The sequence below is a fragment of the Hyla sarda genome, assembly GCF_029499605.1.
Source record: "Hyla sarda isolate aHylSar1 chromosome 1 unlocalized genomic scaffold, aHylSar1.hap1 SUPER_1_unloc_1, whole genome shotgun sequence".
Classification (NCBI taxonomy): Eukaryota; Metazoa; Chordata; class Amphibia; order Anura; family Hylidae; genus Hyla; species Hyla sarda.
This window is the reverse complement of record NW_026607570.1, coordinates 240,332-265,535: the sequence shown is the minus strand read 5'-3', so window position 1 is coordinate 265,535 and position 25,204 is coordinate 240,332. Positions and strand designations below refer to the sequence as shown.

Genomic DNA, 25,204 nt, shown 5'->3' with positions numbered 1-25,204 from the left:
TCTGAGTCATTAATGCATAAAGTTACAGTGGTCAGAATTGCAAAAAAGGGCTCAGTCCTTAAGGTGAAAAAGGGCTCAGTCCTGAAAGGGTTAAAGAAAATAAAAGTCACAGAAGGGGTGTTGGACATCAGAGATTGTGCAAGTGGGGGGGGGGGGAGACATTTTCATGTTCAGAATGTGAGAAATGTTTTGCTTTAAAATTAAGTCTTATTAGACATCAAAGAACTCACACAGGGGAGAAGCCATTTTCATGTACAGAATGTGGGAAATGTTTTACTCTGAAATCAGTACTTATCAAACATCTAAGAATTCACACAGGATAGAGCCCATTTCAGTGTGCAGAATGTGGTAAATGTTTTCCTTAGAAATCACCACTTATTAGACAAGAATTCACATAGGAGTGAACCCAGTTTAGAGCAATAAATGATGCAGATAAGACATCTATATATTCACCATGTACATAGGATATCTGACATTTATACATATATCATATACTGCATCTCCAAACTTGTTACCAATTGTTAATAAAAGTTTTCTTTTAGAACGTAGTCCCCGATCCAGCGATGTCATCACTATAGTTTACATGGTAGGAGAAGAGTGTGGTATATGGTTGTGATATTCACTGCTCCTCATGGAGAAGACCCAACAGGCATAATCCATGGGGAGCTGCTACTGGAGACCCAAACACCTCACAGAGAAGTTCCTCAGGGGCGGAGCTTGAGCTCTTGCAGGAAGGCGGCTTCTGAACTGAGCTTCTTCCTGATCCACTTATAAAGTGACTATAATGCAACTTCCTCAGCTGTAATTCGGCAAAAAAACTAATATCTGGACTGTGGGGAATCAGAGGAACAAACCAACACCTCATTTGTACAATTTAAAGCATTTTTCCCAGATCTAGTTTTGAGGCCTGCAACACAAGCTGAAGCCTGGGACTAAATTTTCAGTTAAATCCTACAATCTGCTCCCACTTACCTTCCTGTGTAGTGAACACCAGGAATCCTCCTCAGCAACACTCCGGAGGCCGGCCTACACTAACTCCAGACTGCTGGGGCAAGAAAACCTCCCCCAAAGGACTGTAATACTAAGTAGTGGTCTCCTCCAGCCCATCCGGGATCTTTGCCTTCATAGCTCGGGGACTCCTCTTCAGAATTAGGACCAATCCTCTTCTTGTCCCCTGTCTGGCTATTTGTGGGGGTGGGGGGCTATTCTGTGCCCCTGAAGTCTGCTCTCCTGCACGTTACACTGTCGCGTTGTTATTAAAGGGGTACTCCGGTGGGGAAAAAAAATTTAGGCTTTTATCTTTGGGGTCATCTGAAGGCAATTGTCTATGCTGTGAAGATACGAGATGGGCAGCACCTGAAACTACGGATACTGGAAGCCTGTGCTAGCATTTCTCCTGCGGTGTATATAGTAGTATATAGCAGTGTATACGGATACTGGAAGCCTGTGCTAGCATTTCTCCTGCGGTGTATATAGTAGTATATAGCAGTGTATACGGATACTGGAAGCCTGTGCTGGCATTTCTCCTGCGGTGTATATAGTAGTATATAGCAGTGTATACGGATACTGGAAGCCTGTGCTAGCATTTCTCCTGCGGTGTATATAGTAGTATATAGCAGTGTATACGGATACTGGAAGCCTGTGCTAGCATTTCTCCTGCGGTGTATATAGTAGTATATAGCAGTGTATACGGATACTGGAAGCCTGTGCTAGCATTTCTCCTGCGGTGTATATAGCAGTGTATACGGATACTGGAAGCCTGTGCTAGCATTTCTCCTGCGGTGTATATAGTAGTATATAGCAATGTATACGGATACTGGAAGCCTGTGCTAGCATTTCTCCTACAGTGTATATAGTAGTATATAGCAGTGTATACGGATACTGGAAGCCTGTGCCAGCATTTCTCCTACAGTGTATATAGTAGTATATAGCAGTGTATACGGATACTGGAAGCCTGTGCTAGCATTTCTCCTGCGGTGTATATAGTAGTATATAGCAGTGTATACGGATACTGGAAGCCTGTGCTAGCATTTCTCCTGCGGTGTATATAGCAGTGTATACGGATACTGGAAGCCTGTGCTAGCATTTCTCCTGCGGTGTATATAGTAGTATATAACAGTGTATACGGATACTGGAAGTCTGTGCTAGCATTTCTCCTGCGGTGTATATAGTAGTATATAGCAGTGTATATGGATACTGGAAGCCTGTGCTAGCATTTCTCCTGCGGTGTATATAGTAGTATATAGCAGTGTATACGGATACTGGAAGCCTGTGCTAGCATTTCTCCTGCGGTGTATATAGTAGTATATAGCAGTGTATACGGATACTGGAAGCCTGTGCTAGCATTTCTCCTGCGGTGTATATAGTAATATATAGCAGTGTATATGGATACTGGAAGCCTGTGCTAGCATTTCTCCTGCGGTGTATATAGTAGTATATAGCAGTGTATACGGATACTGGAAGCCTGTGCTAGCATTTCTCCTGCGGTGTATATAGTAGTATATAACAGTGTATACGGATACTGGAAGCCTGTGCTAGCATTTCTCCTGCAGTGTATATAGTAGTATATACGGATACTGGAAGCCTGTGCTAGCATTTCTCCTGCGGTGTATATAGTAGTATATAGCAGTGTATACGGATACTGGAAGCCTGTGCTAGCATTTCTCCTGCGGTGTATATAGTAGTATATAGCAGTGTATACGGATACTGGAAGCCTGTGCTAGCATTTCTCCTGCGGTGTATATAGTAGTATATAGCAGTGTATACGGATACTGGAAGCCTGTGCTAGCATTTCTCCTGCGGTGTATATAGTAGTATATAGCAGTGTATACGGATACTGGAAGCCTGTGCTAGCATTTCTCCTGCGGTGTATATAGTAATATATAGCAGTGTATATGGATACTGGAAGCCTGTGCTAGCATTTCTCCTGCGGTGTATATAGTAGTATATAGCAGTGTATACGGATACTGGAAGCCTGTGCTAGCATTTCTCCTGCGGTGTATATAGTAGTATATAGCAGTGTATACGGATACTGGAAGCCTGTGCTAGCATTTCTCCTGCAGTGTATATAGTAGTATATACGGATACTGGAAGCCTGTGCTGGCATTTCTCCTGCAGTGTATATAGCAGTATATAGAGAAGAGGGTTGCATTGACAATCCAACACAATGGGCAGCACATTGAACACATTTTATAAGTGGTCAGAAACTTGTAAATAACTCATGAAAGAATAAAGTTACGTTAAATCCAAGCACATCATTGCTTTTCTTGTGAAATTCCCAATAAGTTTGATGTGTCACATGACCCTCTTCCTATTGAAAAAACAAAAGTTGGATTCAAAATGGCCGACTTCAAAATGGCCGCCATGGTCACCACCCATCTTGAAAAGTTCCCCCCCCCCCCTCACATATACTAATGTGCCACAAACAGGAAGTTAATATCACCAACCATTCCCATTTTATTAAGGTGTATCCATATAAATGGCGCACCCTGTACATGTTTGTTATTCAGTGGTGAGCTGGTGCGGGTGTGATGTGAAACAATGTAAAGTATCTTTTACCATTTGTGTAAATTGATCAAATAAAGTTTTAGTACCTGCTTAGATTTCCTTGTATTTCACTGCTGCGGCTGGTAAGCGGGCGAAGATATCCAATTGTGTTTCATCGAGGCAAATGTTCATGAATCTCCCAAAGTGCAAGAAAAAGTGCAAACGTGTTAGGCTGGGTTCACACTACGTTTTGTCCCATACGGGAGCGCATACGGCAGGAGGGAGCTAAAACCTCGCGCTCCCGTATGTGACCGTATGCGCTCCCGTATGCCATTCACTTCAATGAGCCGACCGGAGTGAAACGTTCGGTCCGGTCGGCTCATTTTTGCGCCGTATGCGCTTTTACAACCGGACCTAAAACCGTGGTCAAAACGTAGTGTGAACCCACCCTTACACTAAAAAATAGTGCACAAAGAATTGGCCTATCACAAGCCCTTCTCCGATAGGATAGAGGCCCCCCAACAAACCGTACCCTTCCACTCCGGGACCAAAGGCTCCTGTGAGGTTCCAGGTTCAATGTCCCTTTTCGCCAAAGCTACTAAGAGACCACAAATGCTCCCGGCATCCCCCAGGCGTTAGCCAAGGAATCTGCCCGCAGAGCCCATAACGGTCGGTACCCGGCCCATGCAGGAATACCCAGGGTTTTTTCAGGGAGGTGCGGAACCTGATGGCCACACACACCTCCCCTAGACCGCCAGGAGGGACACCCAGAAGGGCTACCGCACCCTGACAATCTTGTGGACACACAAAAGTGACACAGTGACAAAAATAAATAAGTGAATATGTGCAGGTATACTGGGGGAGATTTATCAAAACCCGTCCAGAGGAAAAGTTGCCCATAGCAACCAATCAGATCACTTCTTTTATTTTTAACAAGGCCTCTGCAAAATGAAAGAAGCCATCTGATTGGTTGCTATGGGCAACTGTTCCTTTGCACAGGTTTTAATAAATCTACCCCACTGCCCGGACATCCTGCCGGATCTATAAAAATGTCCTAACCAGAAGGAAATCAAGAGGCGAGTGCCAAGGGTGCAGAGATTATGGTGTCGGTGCTTCCACTCGGTGAGTTTCGGCACCTCAGGGTCACCACTCCCCGAGTCCCTAAAGTACTTCGGCTCTAGACTCTTCCAACCTCATGACGAGACCCTGAGGAAACAGGTCACATGGGGGCAGCCGTCCAGCTGATTCCTCAGAACCAGCCCCGGAACGCCCTGGTACACCTGCCCCCTCCAGGCAGCATATCCATCCTACATCAATGGCAGAGACTAGAACACTGAGAAGAACAGATACTACACTTGATCTTAGCCAAAAGGCCGAAAAACAATGTTTCATAGGAAATGTTTCAAACGGTGTCCTGGCCGGCGGCGTCTCAACCAAACTCGTCCCGATGGAGTATGCCATGTCCTAGGCCGCTGCTAGTGATGTCACTACAGTATGCTTGAAGGTCCAAAACAGTTTCCGACGTGTTTCGGAAGCTGAGCGGGCTCCTTTGTGGAGGATGGATGTTCTTGGAGTCATCTGTCTTTAAATATCTCCATAGGTACGTGTAAGGCGATGCTCCTGTTCTCTTTCCCTATTTTTGGCACAAAATAGTTTCTATCAGTTATTTAACTGCTTGGAGACGAAGGGCGTATGCATATGTCCTCACGTTCCGTCACTTAAGGAGGGAGGGCGTATCCATACGCCCTCGGCATTTCCGATCACTGCCGCTCGCCGGGCGGTGATCGGACCGGGATGACTGCTGATATCTATCAGCAGGCATCCCATGGCAATGCCTAGGGGGGGTCCTGAGATCCCCCCATGTCGGCGATCGCAGCAAATCGCAGGTCAATTCAAACCTGCGATTTGCCGCGATCCGGGCAAATCGGGTCACTGGTGACCCAATCGCCCGGAAAATAAGACTGATCGGAGCTGACAGAGACAGCTCCGACCATCCTAAAGGATAGGCGCGAGGTGGCAGTGTTGCCACCCCCCTCCTATCCCCTGCCATTGGTTGGTCAGGCTGACCACCAATGGCAGGAGGGGGGCGGGGTTAGATTTCATTTCCCCCGCTCTGGCCACCGATCGGAAGTTGGTACAGAGCGGGGGAACACAGGCGGAGAGGGGGGAGCATGTTCCGGCTTACCCGGACCTTTGGAGGCGGCATCGGCGGCATCCACGGAGCAGTGGCTGCAGCAGGAAGAGCGGCGGCTGGAAAGTGCGGCGGAGAAGGCTGCAGTGAAGATCGCGATAAGTGATCTTCACTGTGGCCTTCTAAAAGCTGCAAAACTACAACTCCCAGCATGCCCACACAGCCAAAGGCTGTCTGGGCAGGCTGGGAGTTGTAGTTTTGCAACATCTGGAGGGTCACAGTTTGGAGACCACTGTGTAGTGGACTCTAAACTGTGGTCCTCTAGATGTTGCAAAACTACAACTTTCAGCATGCACTGACTGTCTGGCCGTGCTGGGAGTTGTAGTTTTGCAACATCTGAAGTGGCACAGTTTGGAGACCACTATATGGTGGTCTCCAAACTGTAGCCCTCCAGATGTTGCAAAACTACAACTCCCAGCACGGCCAGACAGTCAGTGCATGCTGGGCGTGTAGTTCTGCAATATCTGGCCCTTCAGATGTTGCAGAACTACAACTCCCAGCATGCCTGGACAGTCTGGGCATGCTTGGAGTTGTAGTTTTGCAACATCTGGAGGGCTACAGTTTGGAGACCACTACTTAGCGGTTCTTCCCCAGTTGTTGCATAACTACAACTCCTAGCATGCCCGGACTTGTAGTTCTGCAACATCTGAAGGGCCAGATATCGCAGAACTACACACCCAGCATCCCTGACTGTCTGGCCATGCTGGGAATTGTAGTTTTGCAACAGCTGGAGGCTGGTTGGAATCACTGAGCTAGAGTCCGTTTTCTAACTCAGGGGTTCCCCACCAGTGTGCCTACAGCTGTTGTAAAACTACAATTCCCAGCATGTACAGTCTGTCAGTGCATTCTGGGAGTTGTAGTTTTGTAACAGCTGAAGGTTTGGGGTGCCCCCCCCCCCCCCCGGGTTTACAGTGGATTTCCTTCCGCCGCAGCTCAAACTCCCAGCGGAAAACTTACTGTGAACCCCTCCCTGTGTGAATGTACCCTAAAATCACTACACTACACTAACAAATAATAAAAAGTAAAACACTACATATACCCTTACACGTCCTCCGTCCCCCCCCCCCCCCCCCCCCAATAAAAATGAAAAAAAGTCACATACGGCAGTGTTTCCTAAAGGGAGCCTCCAGCTGTTGCAAAACCACAACTCCCAGTATTGCCGGACAGCCATAGACTGTCCTGGCAGGCTGGGAGTCTTGCAACAGCTGGAGGCACCCTGTTTGGGAAACACTGCTGTAGAGTTTTACTGTAGGTAACCGGGTCCACCCCTATTGCTAATTCCTTATTTAGGCCTCAAATGCGCATGGCGCTCTCTCACTTCAGAGCCCTGACGTATTTCAAGGAAACAGTTTAGGGCCAAATATGGGGTATTTCCGTACTCGGGAGAAATTGCACTACAAATTTTGGGGCGATTTTTCTCCTTTTACCCCTTATGAAAAGGTAAAGTTGGGGGCTACACCAGCATGTTAGTGTAAAAAAAAATTAAAAAATGTACACTAACATGCTGGTGTTGCCCCATACTTTTCATTTTCATAAGAGGTAAAAGGAGAAAATGACCCCCAAAATTTGTAACACAATTTCTTCTGAGTACGGAAATACCCCATATGTGTACAGGTAAAATGCTCTGCGGACGAACTACATGGCTCAGGAGTGAGAGAGCGCCATGTACATTTGAGGCCTAAATTGGTGATTTGCACAGGGGTGGCTGATCGTTACAGCGGTTCTGACATGAACGCAAAAAAAAAAAAACACCCACATGTGACCCCAATTTGGAAACTACACCCCTCACGGAACGTAACAAGGGGTATAGTGAGCCTTAACACCCTTCAGGTCTTTGACAAATTTTCATTAAAGTTGGACATGAAAATGTTAAATTTGTTTTTTTTTCATTTTCACAAGGGGTAATAGGAAAAAAGCCCCCCAAAATTTGGCTTTCCGGGCATGCTGGGAGTCTTAGTTTTGCAACAGCAGGAGACACAAAACTACAAATCCCAGAATGCCCAAACAACCTTTGGCTGTCCAGGCATGCTGAGAGTTGTAGTTTTACAACAGCTGAAGGCACCATGGTTGGAAAACACTGGCGTCTGACGTCAGGTGATGTAACTATGCGCAACTTCTATGAAGTGACTGCAGGAGTTCCTGCACTAACTTCATAGCCATGCCATAGATGAACGGCGCTGCACGCTGCAGCGCCATACATTTATAGTGCGCAGGGTTTACTCATACCGGGCGGGATAGCGGGGTACGATAGCGGGAGGGAAGGGAAGCATCCTGCGGGCGGCCGTGCATAAGGGTCCTGCGGGCTGGCGGCCGTGCATAAGGGTCCTGCGGGCTGGCGGCCGTGCATAAGGGTCCTGCGGGCTGGCGGCCGTGCATAAGGGTCCTGCGGGCTGGCGGCCGTGCATAAGGGTCCTGCGGGCTGGCGGCCGTGCATAAGGGTCCTGCGGGCTGGCGGCCGTGCATAAGGGTCCTGCGGGCTGGCGGCCGTGCATAAGGGTCCTGCGGGCTGGCGGCCGTGCATAAGGGTCCTGCGGGCTGGCGGCCGTGCATAAGGGTCCTGCGGGCTGGCGGCCGTGCATAAGGGTCCTGCGGGCTGGCGGCCGTGCATAAGGGTCCTGCGGGCTGGCGGCCGTGCATAAGGGTCCTGCGGGCTGGCGGCCGTGCATAAGGGTCCTGTGGGCTGGCGGCCGTGCATAAGGGTCCTGCGGGCTGGCGCCCGTGCATAAGGGTCCTGCGGGCTGGCGCCCGTGCATAAGGGTCCTGCGGGCTGGCGCCCGTGCATAAGGGTCCTGCGGGCTGGCGGCCGTGCATAAGGGTCCTGCGGGCAGGCGGGCGGCCGTGCATAACGGAAGGAGAAGCAGGACTTCCTGTTGGTGCCGTACGTGCCCTGCCCCTCCTCCTCCACTCACTCAATGCGGCGGAAAGGCAGGGGTGGGATAGTCGCTCAGGTCCCACCCCAGGTCATGTCGACTCCGCTGCTGCCTGACGGACAGGTCTTGTAGCAGCGTCTGTCATACTGATTAATTAACATGATGACGGTGCCGGCCATCATGTGATTATAGCAAAGGAGCCCCCCCTGGCGACCGTTGCAACCTCTATAGCTACGCCACTGCCCCGAAGAGAAGGAGCGCCATTGGGCATTTTGAGGGAATTAGGCGGGAATTGAAGGCTATGTGCGTTTACAAAGCCCCATGGTGCCAGAACAGTGGACCCCCTCCACATGTGAACCCATTTTGGAAACTACACCCCTCACGGAATGTAACAAGGGGTACAGTGAGCATTTACGCCCCACAGGTGTCTGACAGATTTTATGAACAGTTGTCCGTAAAAATTAAAAATGTAATTTTTTTGTTTGCACAGCCCACTGTTCCAAAGATCTGTCAAATGCCAGTGGGGTGTAAATGCTCACTGCACCCCTTATTAAGTTATGTGAGGGGTGTAGCTTCCAAAATGGGGTCACCTGTGGGAGGGTCTGACTGTCAATGGCTCAACTAAGAAGCACAGGACTTCATTTTATTTCATTTTATTAGAAACACATATACAGCTCTACTGTGTACACATACAGCTCAGCTACATGTACATTACACATATACAGCTCTACTGTGTACACATACAGCTCAGCTACATGCACATTACACACATACAGCTCTACTGTGTACACATACAGCTCAACTACATGTACATTACACATATACAGCTCTACTGTGTACACATACAGCTCAGCTACATGTACATTACACATATACAGCTCTACTGTGTACACATACAGCTCAGCTACATGTACATTACACATATACAGCTGTACTGTGTACACATACAGCTCAGCTACATGCACATTACACATATACAGCTCTACTGTGTACACATACAGCTCAGCTACATGCACATTACACATACAGCACTACTGTGTACACATACAGCTCAGCTACATGTACATTACACATATACAGCTCTACTGTACACATACAGCTCAGCTACATGCACATTACACATATACAGCACTACTGTGTACACATACAGCTCAGCTACATGTACATTACACATATACAGCACTACTGTGTACACATACAGCTCAGCTACATGTACATTACACATATACAGCACTACTGTGTACACATACAGCTCAGCTACATGTACATTACACATATACAGCTCTACTGTGTACACATACAGCTCAGCTACATGCACATTACACATATACAGCACTACTGTGTACACATACAGCTCAGCTACATGTACATTACACATATACAGCTCTACTGTACACATACAGCTCAGCTACATGCACATTACACATATACAGCACTACTGTGTACACATACAGCTCAGCTACATGTACATTACACATATACAGCACTACTGTGTACACATACAGCTCAGCTACATGCACATTACACATATACAGCTCTACTGTGTACACATACAGCTCAGCTACATGTACATTACACATATACAGCACTACTGTGTACACATACAGCTCAGCTACATGCACATTACACATATACAGCTCTACTGTGTACACATACAGCTCAGCTACATGTACATTACACATATACAGCTCTACTGTGTACACATACAGCTCAGCTACATGTACATTACACATATACAGCTCTACTGTGTACACATACAGCTCAGCTACATACACATTACACACAGCTCTACTGTACACATACAGCTCAGCTACATGTACATTACACATATACAGCTCTACTGTGTACACATACAGCTCAGCTACATGTACATTACACATATACAGCTCTACTGTGTACACATACAGCTCAGCTACATGCACATTACACATATACAGCTCTACTGTGTACACATACAGCTCAGCTACATGTACATTACACATATACAGCACTACTGTGTACACATACAGCTCAGCTACATGTACATTACACATATACAGCTCTACTGTGTACACATACAGCTCAGCTACATGCACATTACACATATACAGCACTACTGTGTACACATACAGCTCAGCTACATGTACATTACACATATACAGCACTACTGTGTACACATACAGCTCAGCTACATGCACATTACACATATACAGCTCTACTGTGTACACATACAGCTCAGCTACATGTACAGCACTACTGTGTACACATACAGCTCAGCTACATACACATTACACACAGCTCTACTGTACACATACAGCTCAGCTACATGTACATTACACATATACAGCTCTACTGTGTACACATACAGCTCAGCTACATGTACATTACACATATACAGCTCTACTGTGTACACATACAGCTCAGCTACATACACATTACACACAGCTCTACTGTACACATACAGCTCAGCTACATGTACATTACACATATACAGCTCTACTGTGTACACATACAGCTCAGCTACATGTACATTACACATATACAGCTCTACTGTGTACACATACAGCTCAGCTACATGTACATTACACATATACAGCTCTACTGTGTACACATACAGCTCAGCTACATGTACATTACACATATACAGCTCTACTGTGTACACATACAGTTCAGCTACATGTACATTACACATATACAGCTCTACTGTGTACACATACAGCTCAGCTACATGTACATTACACATATACAGCTCTACTGTGTACACATACAGCTCAGCTACATGTACATTACACATATACAGCTCTACTGTGTACACATACAGCTCAGCTACATGCACATTACACATATACAGCTCTACTGTGTACACATACAGCCAGCTACATGCACATTACACATATACAGCTCTATTGTGTACACATACAGCTCAGCTACATGTACATTACACATATACAGCTCTACTGTGTACACATACAGCTCAGCTACATGCACATTACACATATACAGCTCTACTGTGTACACATACAGCTCAGCTACATGTACATTACACATATTCTGCTCTACTGTGTACACATACAGCTCAGCTACATGTACATTACACATATACAGCTCTACTGTGTACACATACAGCTCAGCTACATGCACATTACACATATACAGCTCTACTGTGTACACATACAGCTCAGCTACATGCACATTACACATATACAGCTCTACTGTGTACACATACAGCCCAGCTACATGTACATTACACATATACTGCTCTACTGTGTACACATACAGCTCAGCTACATACACATTACACATATACAGCTCTACTGTGTACACATACAGCTCAGCTACATGTACATTACACATATACAGCTCTACTGTGTACACATACAGCTCAGCTACATGTACATTACACATATACAGCTCTACTGTGTACACATACAGCTCAGCTACATGTACATTACACATATACAGCTCTACTGTGTACACATACAGCTCAGCTACATGCACATTACACATATACAGCTCTACTGTGTACACATACAGCTCAGCTACATGCACATTACACATATACAGCTCTACTGTGTACACATACAGCTCAGCTACATGCACATTACACATATACAGCTCTACTGTGTACACATACAGCTCAGCTACATGCACATTACACATATACAGCTCTACTGTGTACACATACAGCTCAGCTACATGCACATTACACATATACAGCTCTACTGTGTACACATACAGCTCAGCTACATGTACATTACACATATACAGCTCTACTGTGTACACATACAGCTCAGCTCCATGCACATTACACATATACAGCTCTACTGTGTACACATACAGCTCATCTACATGTACATTACACATATACAGCTCTACTGTGTACACATACAGCTCAGCTACATGCACATTACACATATACAGCTCTACTGTGTACACATACAGCTCAGCTACATGCACATTACAGATATACAGCTCTACTGTGTACACATACAGCTCAGCTACATGCACATTACAGATATACAGCTCTACTGTGTACACATACAGCTCAGCTACATGTACATTACACATATACAGCTCTACTGTGTACACATACAGCTCAGCTCCATGCACATTACACATATACAGCTCTACTGTGTACACATACAGCTCATCTACATGTACATTACACATATACAGCTCTACTGTGTACACATACAGCTCAGCTACATGCACATTACACATATACAGCTCTACTGTGTACAGATACAGCTCAGCTACATGTACATTACACATATACAGCTCTACTGTATACACATACAGCTCAGCTACATGTACATTACACATATACAGCTCTACTGTGTACACATACAGCTCAGCTACATGTACATTACACATATACAGCTCTACTGTGTACACATACAGCTCAGCTACATGTACATTACACATATACAGCTCTACTGTGTACACATACAGCTCAGCTACATGCACATTACACATATACAGCTCTACTGTGTACACATACAGCTCAGCTACATGTACATTACACATATACAGCTCTACTGTGTACACATACAGCTCAGCTACATGCACATTACACATATACAGCTCTACTGTGTACACATACAGCTCAGCTACATGTACATTACACATATACAGCTCTACTGTGTACACATACAGCTCAGCTACATGTACATTACACATATACAGCTCTACTGTGTACACATACAGCTCAGCTACATGTACATTACACATATACAGCTCTACTGTGTACACATACAGCTCACCTACATGCACATTACACATATACAGCTCTACTGTGTACACATACAGCTCAGCTACATGTACATTACACACATACAGCTCTACTGTGTACACATACAGCTCAGTTACATGCACATTACACATATACAGCTCTACTGTGTACACATACAGCTCAGCTACATGTACATTACACATATACAGCTCTACTGTGTACACATACAGCTCAGCTACATGCACATTACACATATACAGCACTACTGTGTACACATACAGCTCAGCTACATGTACATTACACATATACAGCTCTACTGTGTACACATACAGCTCAGCTACATGTACAGCACTACTGTGTACACATACAGCTCAGCTACATGCACATTACACATATACAGCTCTACTGTGTACACATACAGCTCAGCTACATGTACATTACACATATACAGCTCTACTGTGTACACATACAGCTCAGCTACATGTACATTACACATATACAGCTCTACTGTGTACACATACAGCTCAGCTACATACACATTACACACAGCTCTACTGTACACATACAGCTCAGCTACATGTACATTACACATATACAGCTCTACTGTGTACACATACAGCTCAGCTACATGTACATTACACATATACAGCTCTACTGTGTACACATACAGCTCAGCTACATGTACATTACACATATACAGCTCTACTGTGTACACATACAGCTCAGCTACATACACATTACACACAGCTCTACTGTACACATACAGCTCAGCTACATGTACATTACACATATACAGCTCTACTGTGTACACATACAGCTCAGCTACATGCACATTACACATATACAGCTCTACTGTGTACACATAGAGCTCAGCTACATGTACATTACACATATACAGCACTACTGTGTACACATACAGCTCAGCTACATGTACATTACACATATACAGCTCTACTGTGTACACATACAGCTCAGCTACATGCACATTACACACATACAGCTCTACTGTGTACACATACAGCTCAACTACATGTACATTACACATATACAGCTCTACTGTGTACACATACAGCTCAGCTACATGTACATTACACATATACAGCTCTACTGTGTACACATACAGCTCAGCTACATGTACATTACACATATACAGCACTACTGTGTACACATACAGCTCAGCTACATGTACATTACACATATACAGCTCTACTGTGTACACATACAGCTCAGCTACATGCACATTACACATACAGCACTACTGTGTACACATACAGCTCAGCTACATGTACATTACACATATACAGCTCTACTGTACACATACAGCTCAGCTACATGCACATTACACATATACAGCACTACTGTGTACACATACAGCTCAGCTACATGTACATTACACATATACAGCACTACTGTGTACACATACAGCTCAGCTACATGTACATTACACATATACAGCACTACTGTGTACACATACAGCTCAGCTACATGTACATTACACATATACAGCTCTACTGTGTACACATACAGCTCAGCTACATGCACATTACACATATACAGCACTACTGTGTACACATACAGCTCAGCTACATGTACATTACACATATACAGCTCTACTGTACACATACAGCTCAGCTACATGCACATTACACATATACAGCACTACTGTGTACACATACAGCTCAGCTACATGTACATTACACATATACAGCACTACTGTGTACACATACAGCTCAGCTACATGCACATTACACATATACAGCTCTACTGTGTACACATACAGCTCAGCTACATGTACATTACACATATACAGCACTACTGTGTACACATACAGCTCAGCTACATGCACATTACACATATACAGCTCTACTGTGTACACATACAGCTCAGCTACATGTACATTACACATATACAGCTCTACTGTGTACACATACAGCTCAGCTACATGTACATTACACATATACAGCTCTACTGTGTACACATACAGCTCAGCTACATACACATTACACACAGCTCTACTGTACACATACAGCTCAGCTACATGTACATTACACATATACAGCTCTACTGTGTACACATACAGCTCAGCTACATGTACATTACACATATACAGCTCTACTGTGTACACATACAGCTCAGCTACATGCACATTACACATATACAGCTCTACTGTGTACACATACAGCTCAGCTACATGTACATTACACATATACAGCTCTACTGTGTACACATACAGCTCAGCTACATGCACATTACACATATACAGCACTACTGTGTACACATACAGCTCAGCTACATGTACATTACACATATACAGCTCTACTGTACACATACAGCTCAGCTACATGCACATTACACATATACAGCACTACTGTGTACACATACAGCTCAGCTACATGTACATTACACATATACAGCACTACTGTGTACACATACAGCTCAGCTACATGCACATTACACATATACAGCTCTACTGTGTACACATACAGCTCAGCTACATGTACAGCACTACTGTGTACACATACAGCTCAGCTACATGCACATTACACATATACAGCTCTACTGTGTACACATACAGCTCAGCTACATGTACATTACACATATACAGCTCTACTGTGTACACATACAGCTCAGCTACATGTACATTACACATATACAGCTCTACTGTGTACACATACAGCTCAGCTACATACACATTACACACAGCTCTACTGTACACATACAGCTCAGCTACATGTACATTACACATATACAGCTCTACTGTGTACACATACAGCTCAGCTACATGTACATTACACATATACAGCTCTACTGTGTACACATACAGCTCAGCTACATGTACATTACACATATACAGCTCTACTGTGTACACATACAGCTCAGCTACATACACATTACACACAGCTCTACTGTACACATACAGCTCAGCTACATGTACATTACACATATACAGCTCTACTGTGTACACATACAGCTCAGCTACATGCACATTACACATATACAGCTCTACTGTGTACACATACAGCTCAGCTACATGTACATTACACATATACAGCTCTACTGTGTACACATACAGCTCAGCTACATGTACATTACACATATACAGCTCTACTGTGTACACATACAGCTCAGCTACATGCACATTACACATATACAGCTCTACTGTGTACACATACAGCCAGCTACATGCACATTACACATATACAGCTCTATTGTGTACACATACAGCTCAGCTACATGTACATTACACATATACAGCTCTACTGTGTACACATACAGCTCAGCTACATGCACATTACACATATACAGCTCTACTGTGTACACATACAGCTCAGCCACATGTACATTACCCATATACAGTTCTACTGTGTACACATACAGCTCAGCTACATGCACATTACACATATACAGCTCTACTGTGTACACATACAGCTCAGCTACATGTACATTACACATATTCTGCTCTACTGTGTACACATACAGCTCAGCTACATGTACATTACACATATACAGCTCTACTGTGTACACATACAGCTCAGCTCCATGCACATTACACATATACAGCTCTACTGTGTACACATACAGCTCATCTACATGTACATTACACATATACAGCTCTACTGTGTACACATACAGCTCAGCTGCATGCACATTACACATATACAGCTCTACTGTGTACACATACAGCTCAGCTACATGCACATTACAGATATACAGCTCTACTGTGTACACATACAGCTCAGCTACATGCACATTACAGATATACAGCTCTACTGTGTACACATACAGCTCAGCTACATGTACATTACACATATACAGCTCTACTGTGTACACATACAGCTCAGCTCCATGCACATTACACATATACAGCTCTACTGTGTACACATACAGCTCATCTACATGTACATTACACATATACAGCTCTACTGTGTACACATACAGCTCAGCTACATGCACATTACACATATACAGCTCTACTGTGTACAGATACAGCTCAGCTACATGTACATTACACATATACAGCTCTACTGTATACACATACAGCTCAGCTACATGTACATTACACATATACAGCTCTACTGTGTACACATACAGCTCAGCTACATGTACATTACACATATACAGCTCTACTGTGTACACATACAGCTCAGCTACATGTACATTACACATATACAGCTCTACTGTGTACACATACAGCTCAGCTACATGCACATTACACATATACAGCTCTACTGTGTACACATACAGCTCAGCTACATGTACATTACACATATACAGCTCTACTGTGTACACATACAGCTCAGCTACATGCACATTACACATATACAGCTCTACTGTGTACACATACAGCTCAGCTACATGTACATTACACATATACAGCTCTACTGTGTACACATACAGCTCAGCTACATGTACATTACACATATACAGCTCTACTGTGTACACATACAGCTCAGCTACATGTACATTACACATATACAGCTCTACTGTGTACACATACAGCTCACCTACATGCACATTACACATATACAGCTCTACTGTGTACACATACAGCTCAGCTACATGTACATTACACACATACAGCTCTACTGTGTACACATACAGCTCAGTTACATGCACATTACACATATACAGCTCTACTGTGTACACATACAGCTCAGCTACATGCACATTACACATATACAGCTCTACTGTGTACACATACAGCTCAGCTACATGTACATTACACATATACAGCTCTACTGTGTACACATACAGCTCAGCTACATGTACAGCACTACTGTGTACACATACAGCTCAGCTACATGCACATTACACATATACAGCTCTACTGTGTACACATACAGCTCAGCTACATGTACATTACACATATACAGCTCTACTGTGTACACATACAGCTCAGCTACATGTACATTACACATATACAGCTCTACTGTGTACACATACAGCTCAGCTACATACACATTACACACAGCTCTACTGTACACATACAGCTCAGCTACATGTACATTACACATATACAGCTCTACTGTGTACACATACAGCTCAGCTACATGTACATTACACATATACAGCTCTACTGTGTACACATACAGCTCAGCTACATGTACATTACACATATACAGCTCTACTGTGTACACATACAGCTCAGCTACATACACATTACACACAGCTCTACTGTACACATACAGCTCAGCTACATGTACATTACACATATACAGCTCTACTGTGTACACATACAGCTCAGCTACATGCACATTACACATATACAGCTCTACTGTGTACACATACAGCTCAGCTACATGTACATTACACATATACAGCACTACTGTGTACACATACAGCTCAGCTACATGTACATTACACATATACAGCTCTACTGTGTACACATACAGCTCAGCTACATGCACATTACACACATACAGCTCTACTGTGTACACATACAGCTCAACTACATGTACATTACACATATACAGCTCTACTGTGTACACATACAGCTCAGCTACATGTACATTACACATATACAGCTCTACTGTGTACACATACAGCTCAGCTACATGTACATTACACATATACAGCACTACTGTGTACACATACAGCTCAGCTACATGTACATTACACATATACAGCTCTACTGTGTACACATACAGCTCAGCTACATGCACATTACACATACAGCACTACTGTGTACACATACAGCTCAGCTACATGTACATTACACATATACAGCTCTACTGTACACATACAGCTCAGCTACATGCACATTACACATATACAGCACTACTGTGTACACATACAGCTCAGCTACATGTACATTACACATATACAGCACTACTGTGTACACATACAGCTCAGCTACATGTACATTACACATATACAGCACTACTGTGTACACATACAGCTCAGCTACATGTACATTACACATATACAGCTCTACTGTGTACACATACAGCTCAGCTACATGCACATTACACATATACAGCACTACTGTGTACACATACAGCTCAGCTACATGTACATTACACATATACAGCTCTACTGTACACATACAGCTCAGCTACATGCACATTACACATATACAGCACTACTGTGTACACATACAGCTCAGCTACATGTACATTACACATATACAGCACTACTGTGTACACATACAGCTCAGCTACATGCACATTACACATATACAGCTCTACTGTGTACACATACAGCTCAGCTACATGTACATTACACATATACAGCACTACTGTGTACACATACAGCTCAGCTACATGCACATTACACATATACAGCTCTACTGTGTACACATACAGCTCAGCTACATGTACATTACACATATACAGCTCTACTGTGTACACATACAGCTCAGCTACATGTACATTACACATATACAGCTCTACTGTGTACACATACAGCTCAGCTACATACACATTACACACAGCTCTACTGTACACATACAGCTCAGCTACATGTACATTACACATATACAGCTCTACTGTGTACACATACAGCTCAGCTACATGTACATTACACATATACAGCTCTACTGTGTACACATACAGCTCAGCTACATGCACATTACACATATACAGCTCTACTGTGTACACATACAGCTCAGCTACATGTACATTACACATATACAGCACTACTGTGTACACATACAGCCCAGCTACATGTACATTACACATATACAGCTCTACTGTGTACACATACAGCTCAGCTACATGCACATTACACATATACAGCACTACTGTGTACACATACAGCTCAGCTACATGTACATTACACATATACAGCTCTACTGTACACATACAGCTCAGCTACATGCACATTACACATATACAGCACTACTGTGTACACATACAGCTCAGCTACATGTACATTACACATATACAGCACTACTGTGTACACATACAGCTCAGCTACATGCACATTACACATATACAGCTCTACTGTGTACACATACAGCTCAGCTACATGTACAGCACTACTGTGTACACATACAGCTCAGCTACATGCACATTACACATATACAGCTCTACTGTGTACACATACAGCTCAGCTACATGTACATTACACATATACAGCTCTACTGTGTACACATACAGCTCAGCTACATGTACATTACACATATACAGCTCTACTGTGTACACATACAGCTCAGCTACATACACATTACACACAGCTCTACTGTACACATACAGCTCAGCTACATGTACATTACACATATACAGCTCTACTGTGTACACATACAGCTCAGCTACATGTACATTACACATATACAGCTCTACTGTGTACACATACAGCTCAGCTACATGTACATTACACATATACAGCTCTACTGTGTACACATACAGCTCAGCTACATACACATTACACACAGCTCTACTGTACACATACAGCTCAGCTACATGTACATTACACATATACAGCTCTACTGTGTACACATACAGCTCAGCTACATGCACATTACACATATACAGCTCTACTGTGTACACATACAGCTCAGCTACATGTACATTACACATATACAGCTCTACTGTGTACACATACAGCTCAGCTACATGTACATTACACATATACAGCTCTACTGTGTACACATACAGCTCAGCTACATGCACATTACACATATACAGCTCTACTGTGTACACATACAGCCAGCTACATGCACATTACACATATACAGCTCTATTGTGTACACATACAGCTCAGCTACATGTACATTACACATATACAGCTCTACTGTGTACACATACAGCTCAGCTACATGCACATTACACATATACAGCTCTACTGTGTACACATACAGCTCAGCCACATGTACATTACCCATATACAGTTCTACTGTGTACACATACAGCTCAGCTACATGCACATTACACATATACAGCTCTACTGTGTACACATACAGCTCAGCTACATGTACATTACACATATTCTGCTCTACTGTGTACACATACAGCTCAGCTACATGTACATTACACATATACAGCTCTACTGTGTACACATACAGCTCAGCTACATGCACATTACACATATACAGCTCTACTGTGTACACATACAGCTCAGCTACATGCACATTACACATATACAGCTCTACTGTGTACACATACAGCCCAGCTACATGTACATTACACATATACTGCTCTACTGTGTACACATACAGCGCAGCTACATACACATTACACATATACAGCTCTACTGTGTACACATACAGCTCAGCTACATGTACATTACACATATACAGCTCTACTGTGTACACATACAGCTCAGCTACATGTACATTACACATATACAGCTCTACTGTGTACACATACAGCTCAGCTACATGCACATTACACATATACAGCTCTACTGTGTACACATACAGCTCAGCTACATGTACATTACACATATACAGCTCTACTGTATACACATACAGCTCAGCTACATGTACATTACACATATACAGCTCTACTGTGTACACATACAGCTCAGCTACATGTACATTACACATATACAGCTCTACTGTGTACACATACAGCTCAGCTACATGTACATTACACATATACAGCTCTACTGTGTACACATACAGCTCAGCTACATGCACATTACACATATACAGCTCTACTGTGTACACATACAGCTCAGCTACATGTACATTACACATATACAGCTCTACTGTGTACACATACAGCTCAGCTACATGCACATTACACATATACAGCTCTACTGTGTACACATACAGCTCAGCTACATGTACATTACACATATACAGCTCTACTGTGTACACATACAGCTCAGCTACATGTACATTACACATATACAGCTCTACTGTGTACACATACAGCTCAGCTACATGTACATTACACATATACAGCTCTACTGTGTACACATACAGCTCACCTACATGCACATTACACATATACAGCTCTACTGTGTACACATACAGCTCAGCTACATGTACATTACACACATACAGCTCTACTGTGTACACATACAGCTCAGTTACATGCACATTACACATATACAGCTCTACTGTGTACACATACAGCTCAGCTACATGCACATTACACATATACAGCTCTACTGTGTACACATACAGCTCAGCTACATGTACATTACACATATACAGCTCTACTGTGTACACATACAGCTCAGCTACATGCACATTACACATATACAGCACTACTGTGTACACATACAGCTCAGCTACATGTACATTACACATATACAGCTCTACTGTGTACACATACAGCTCAGCTACATGTACAGCACTACTGTGTACACATACAGCTCAGCTACATGCACATTACACATATACAGCTCTACTGTGTACACATACAGCTCAGCTACATGTACATTACACATATACAGCTCTACTGTGTACACATACAGCTCAGCTACATGTACATTACACATATACAGCTCTACTGTGTACACATACAGCTCAGCTACATACACATTACACACAGCTCTACTGTACACATACAGCTCAGCTACATGTACATTACACATATACAGCTCTACTGTGTACACATACAGCTCAGCTACATGTACATTACACATATACAGCTCTACTGTGTACACATACAGCTCAGCTACATGTACATTACACATATACAGCTCTACTGTGTACACATACAGCTCAGCTACATACACATTACACACAGCTCTACTGTACACATACAGCTCAGCTACATGTACATTACACATATACAGCTCTACTGTGTACACATACAGCTCAGCTACATGCACATTACACATATACAGCTCTACTGTGTACACATACAGCTCAGCTACATGTACATTACACATATACAGCTCTACTGTGTACACATACAGCTCAGCTACATGTACATTACACATATACAGCTCTACTGTGTACACATACAGCTCAGCTACATGCACATTACACATATACAGCTCTACTGTGTACACATACAGCCAGCTACATGCACATTACACATATACAGCTCTATTGTGTACACATACAGCTCAGCTACATGTACATTACACATATACAGCTCTACTGTGTACACATACAGCTCAGCTACATGCACATTACACATATACAGCTCTACTGTGTACACATACAGCTCAGCCACATGTACATTACCCATATACAGTTCTACTGTGTACACATACAGCTCAGCTACATGTACATTACACATATACAGCTCTACTGTGTACACATACAGCTCAGCTACATGCACATTACACATATACAGCTCTACTGTGTACACATACAGCTCAGCTACATGTACATTACACATATTCTGCTCTACTGTGTACACATACAGCTCAGCTACATGTACATTACACATATACAGCTCTACTGTGTACACATACAGCTCAGCTACATGCACATTACACATATACAGCTCTACTGTGTACACATACAGCTCAGCTACATGCACATTACACATATACAGCTCTACTGTGTACACATACAGCCCAGCTACATGTACATTACACATATACTGCTCTACTGTGTACACATACAGCTCAGCTACATACACATTACACATATACAGCTCTACTGTGTACACATACAGCTCAGCTACATGTACATTACACATATACAGCTCTACTGTGTACACATACAGCTCAGCTACATGTACATTACACATATACAGCTCTACTGTGTACACATATAGCTCAGCTACATGCACATTACACATATACAGCTCTACTGTGTACACATACAGCTCAGCTACATGTACATTACACATATACAGCTCTATTGTGTACACATACAGCTCAGCTACATGCACATTACACATATACAGCTCTACTGTGTACACATACAGCTCAGCTACATGCACATTACACATATACAGCTCTACTGTGTACACATACAGCTCAGCTACATGCACATTACACATATACAGCTCTACTGTGTACACATACAGCTCAGCTACATGCACATTACACATATACAGCTCTACTGTGTACACATACAGCTCAGCTACATGTACATTACACATATACAGCTCTACTGTGTACACATACAGCTCAGCTCCATGCACATTACACATATACAGCTCTACTGTGTACATATACAGCTCATCTACATGTACATTACACATATACAGCTCTACTGTGTACACATACAGCTCAGCTACATGCACATTACACATATACAGCTCTACTGTGTACACATACAGCTCAGCTACATGCACATTACAGATATACAGCTCTACTGTGTACACATACAGCTCAGCTACATGCACATTACAGATATACAGCTCTACTGTGTACACATACAGCTCAGCTACATGTACATTACACATATACAGCTCTACTGTGTACACATACAGCTCAGCTCCATGCACATTACACATATACAGCTCTACTGTGTACACATACAGCTCATCTACATGTACATTACACATATACAGCTCTACTGTGTACACATACAGCTCAGCTACATGCACATTACACATATACAGCTCTACTGTGTACACATACAGCTCAGCTACATGTACATTACACATATACAGCTCTACTGTATACACATACAGCTCAGCTACATGTACATTACACATATACAGCTCTACTGTGTACACATACAGCTCAGCTACATGTACATTACACATATACAGCTCTACTGTGTACACATACAGCTCAGCTACATGTACATTACACATATACAGCTCTACTGTGTACACATACAGCTCAGCTACATGCACATTACACATATACAGCTCTACTGTGTACACATACAGCTCAGTTACATGTACATTACACATATACAGCTCTACTGTGTACACATACAGCTCAGCTACATGTACATTACACATATACAGCTCTACTGTGTACACATACAGCTCACCTACATGCACATTACACATATACAGCTCTACTGTGTACACATACAGCTCAGCTACATGTACATTACACATATACAGCTCTACTGTGTACACATACAGCTCAGCTACATGCACATTACACATATACAGCTCTACTGTG

General features: G+C 43.2%; 1 protein-coding gene and 1 pseudogene across 1 annotated transcript in view; one reads left to right on the top strand and one right to left on the bottom strand.

Annotated features, from left to right (window-relative positions):
- Positions 1 to 25,204, top strand: part of LOC130297916 (uncharacterized) — a 203,106-nt gene that overhangs the window by 87,451 nt on the left and 90,451 nt on the right. The window contains 1 exon segment of the mRNA XM_056550764.1: positions 985 to 1,075. Within this exon segment, the coding sequence (XP_056406739.1) occupies positions 985 to 1,075 (91 nt within the window).
- LOC130297930 (U2 spliceosomal RNA) lies at positions 4,700 to 4,871 on the bottom strand (annotated as a pseudogene).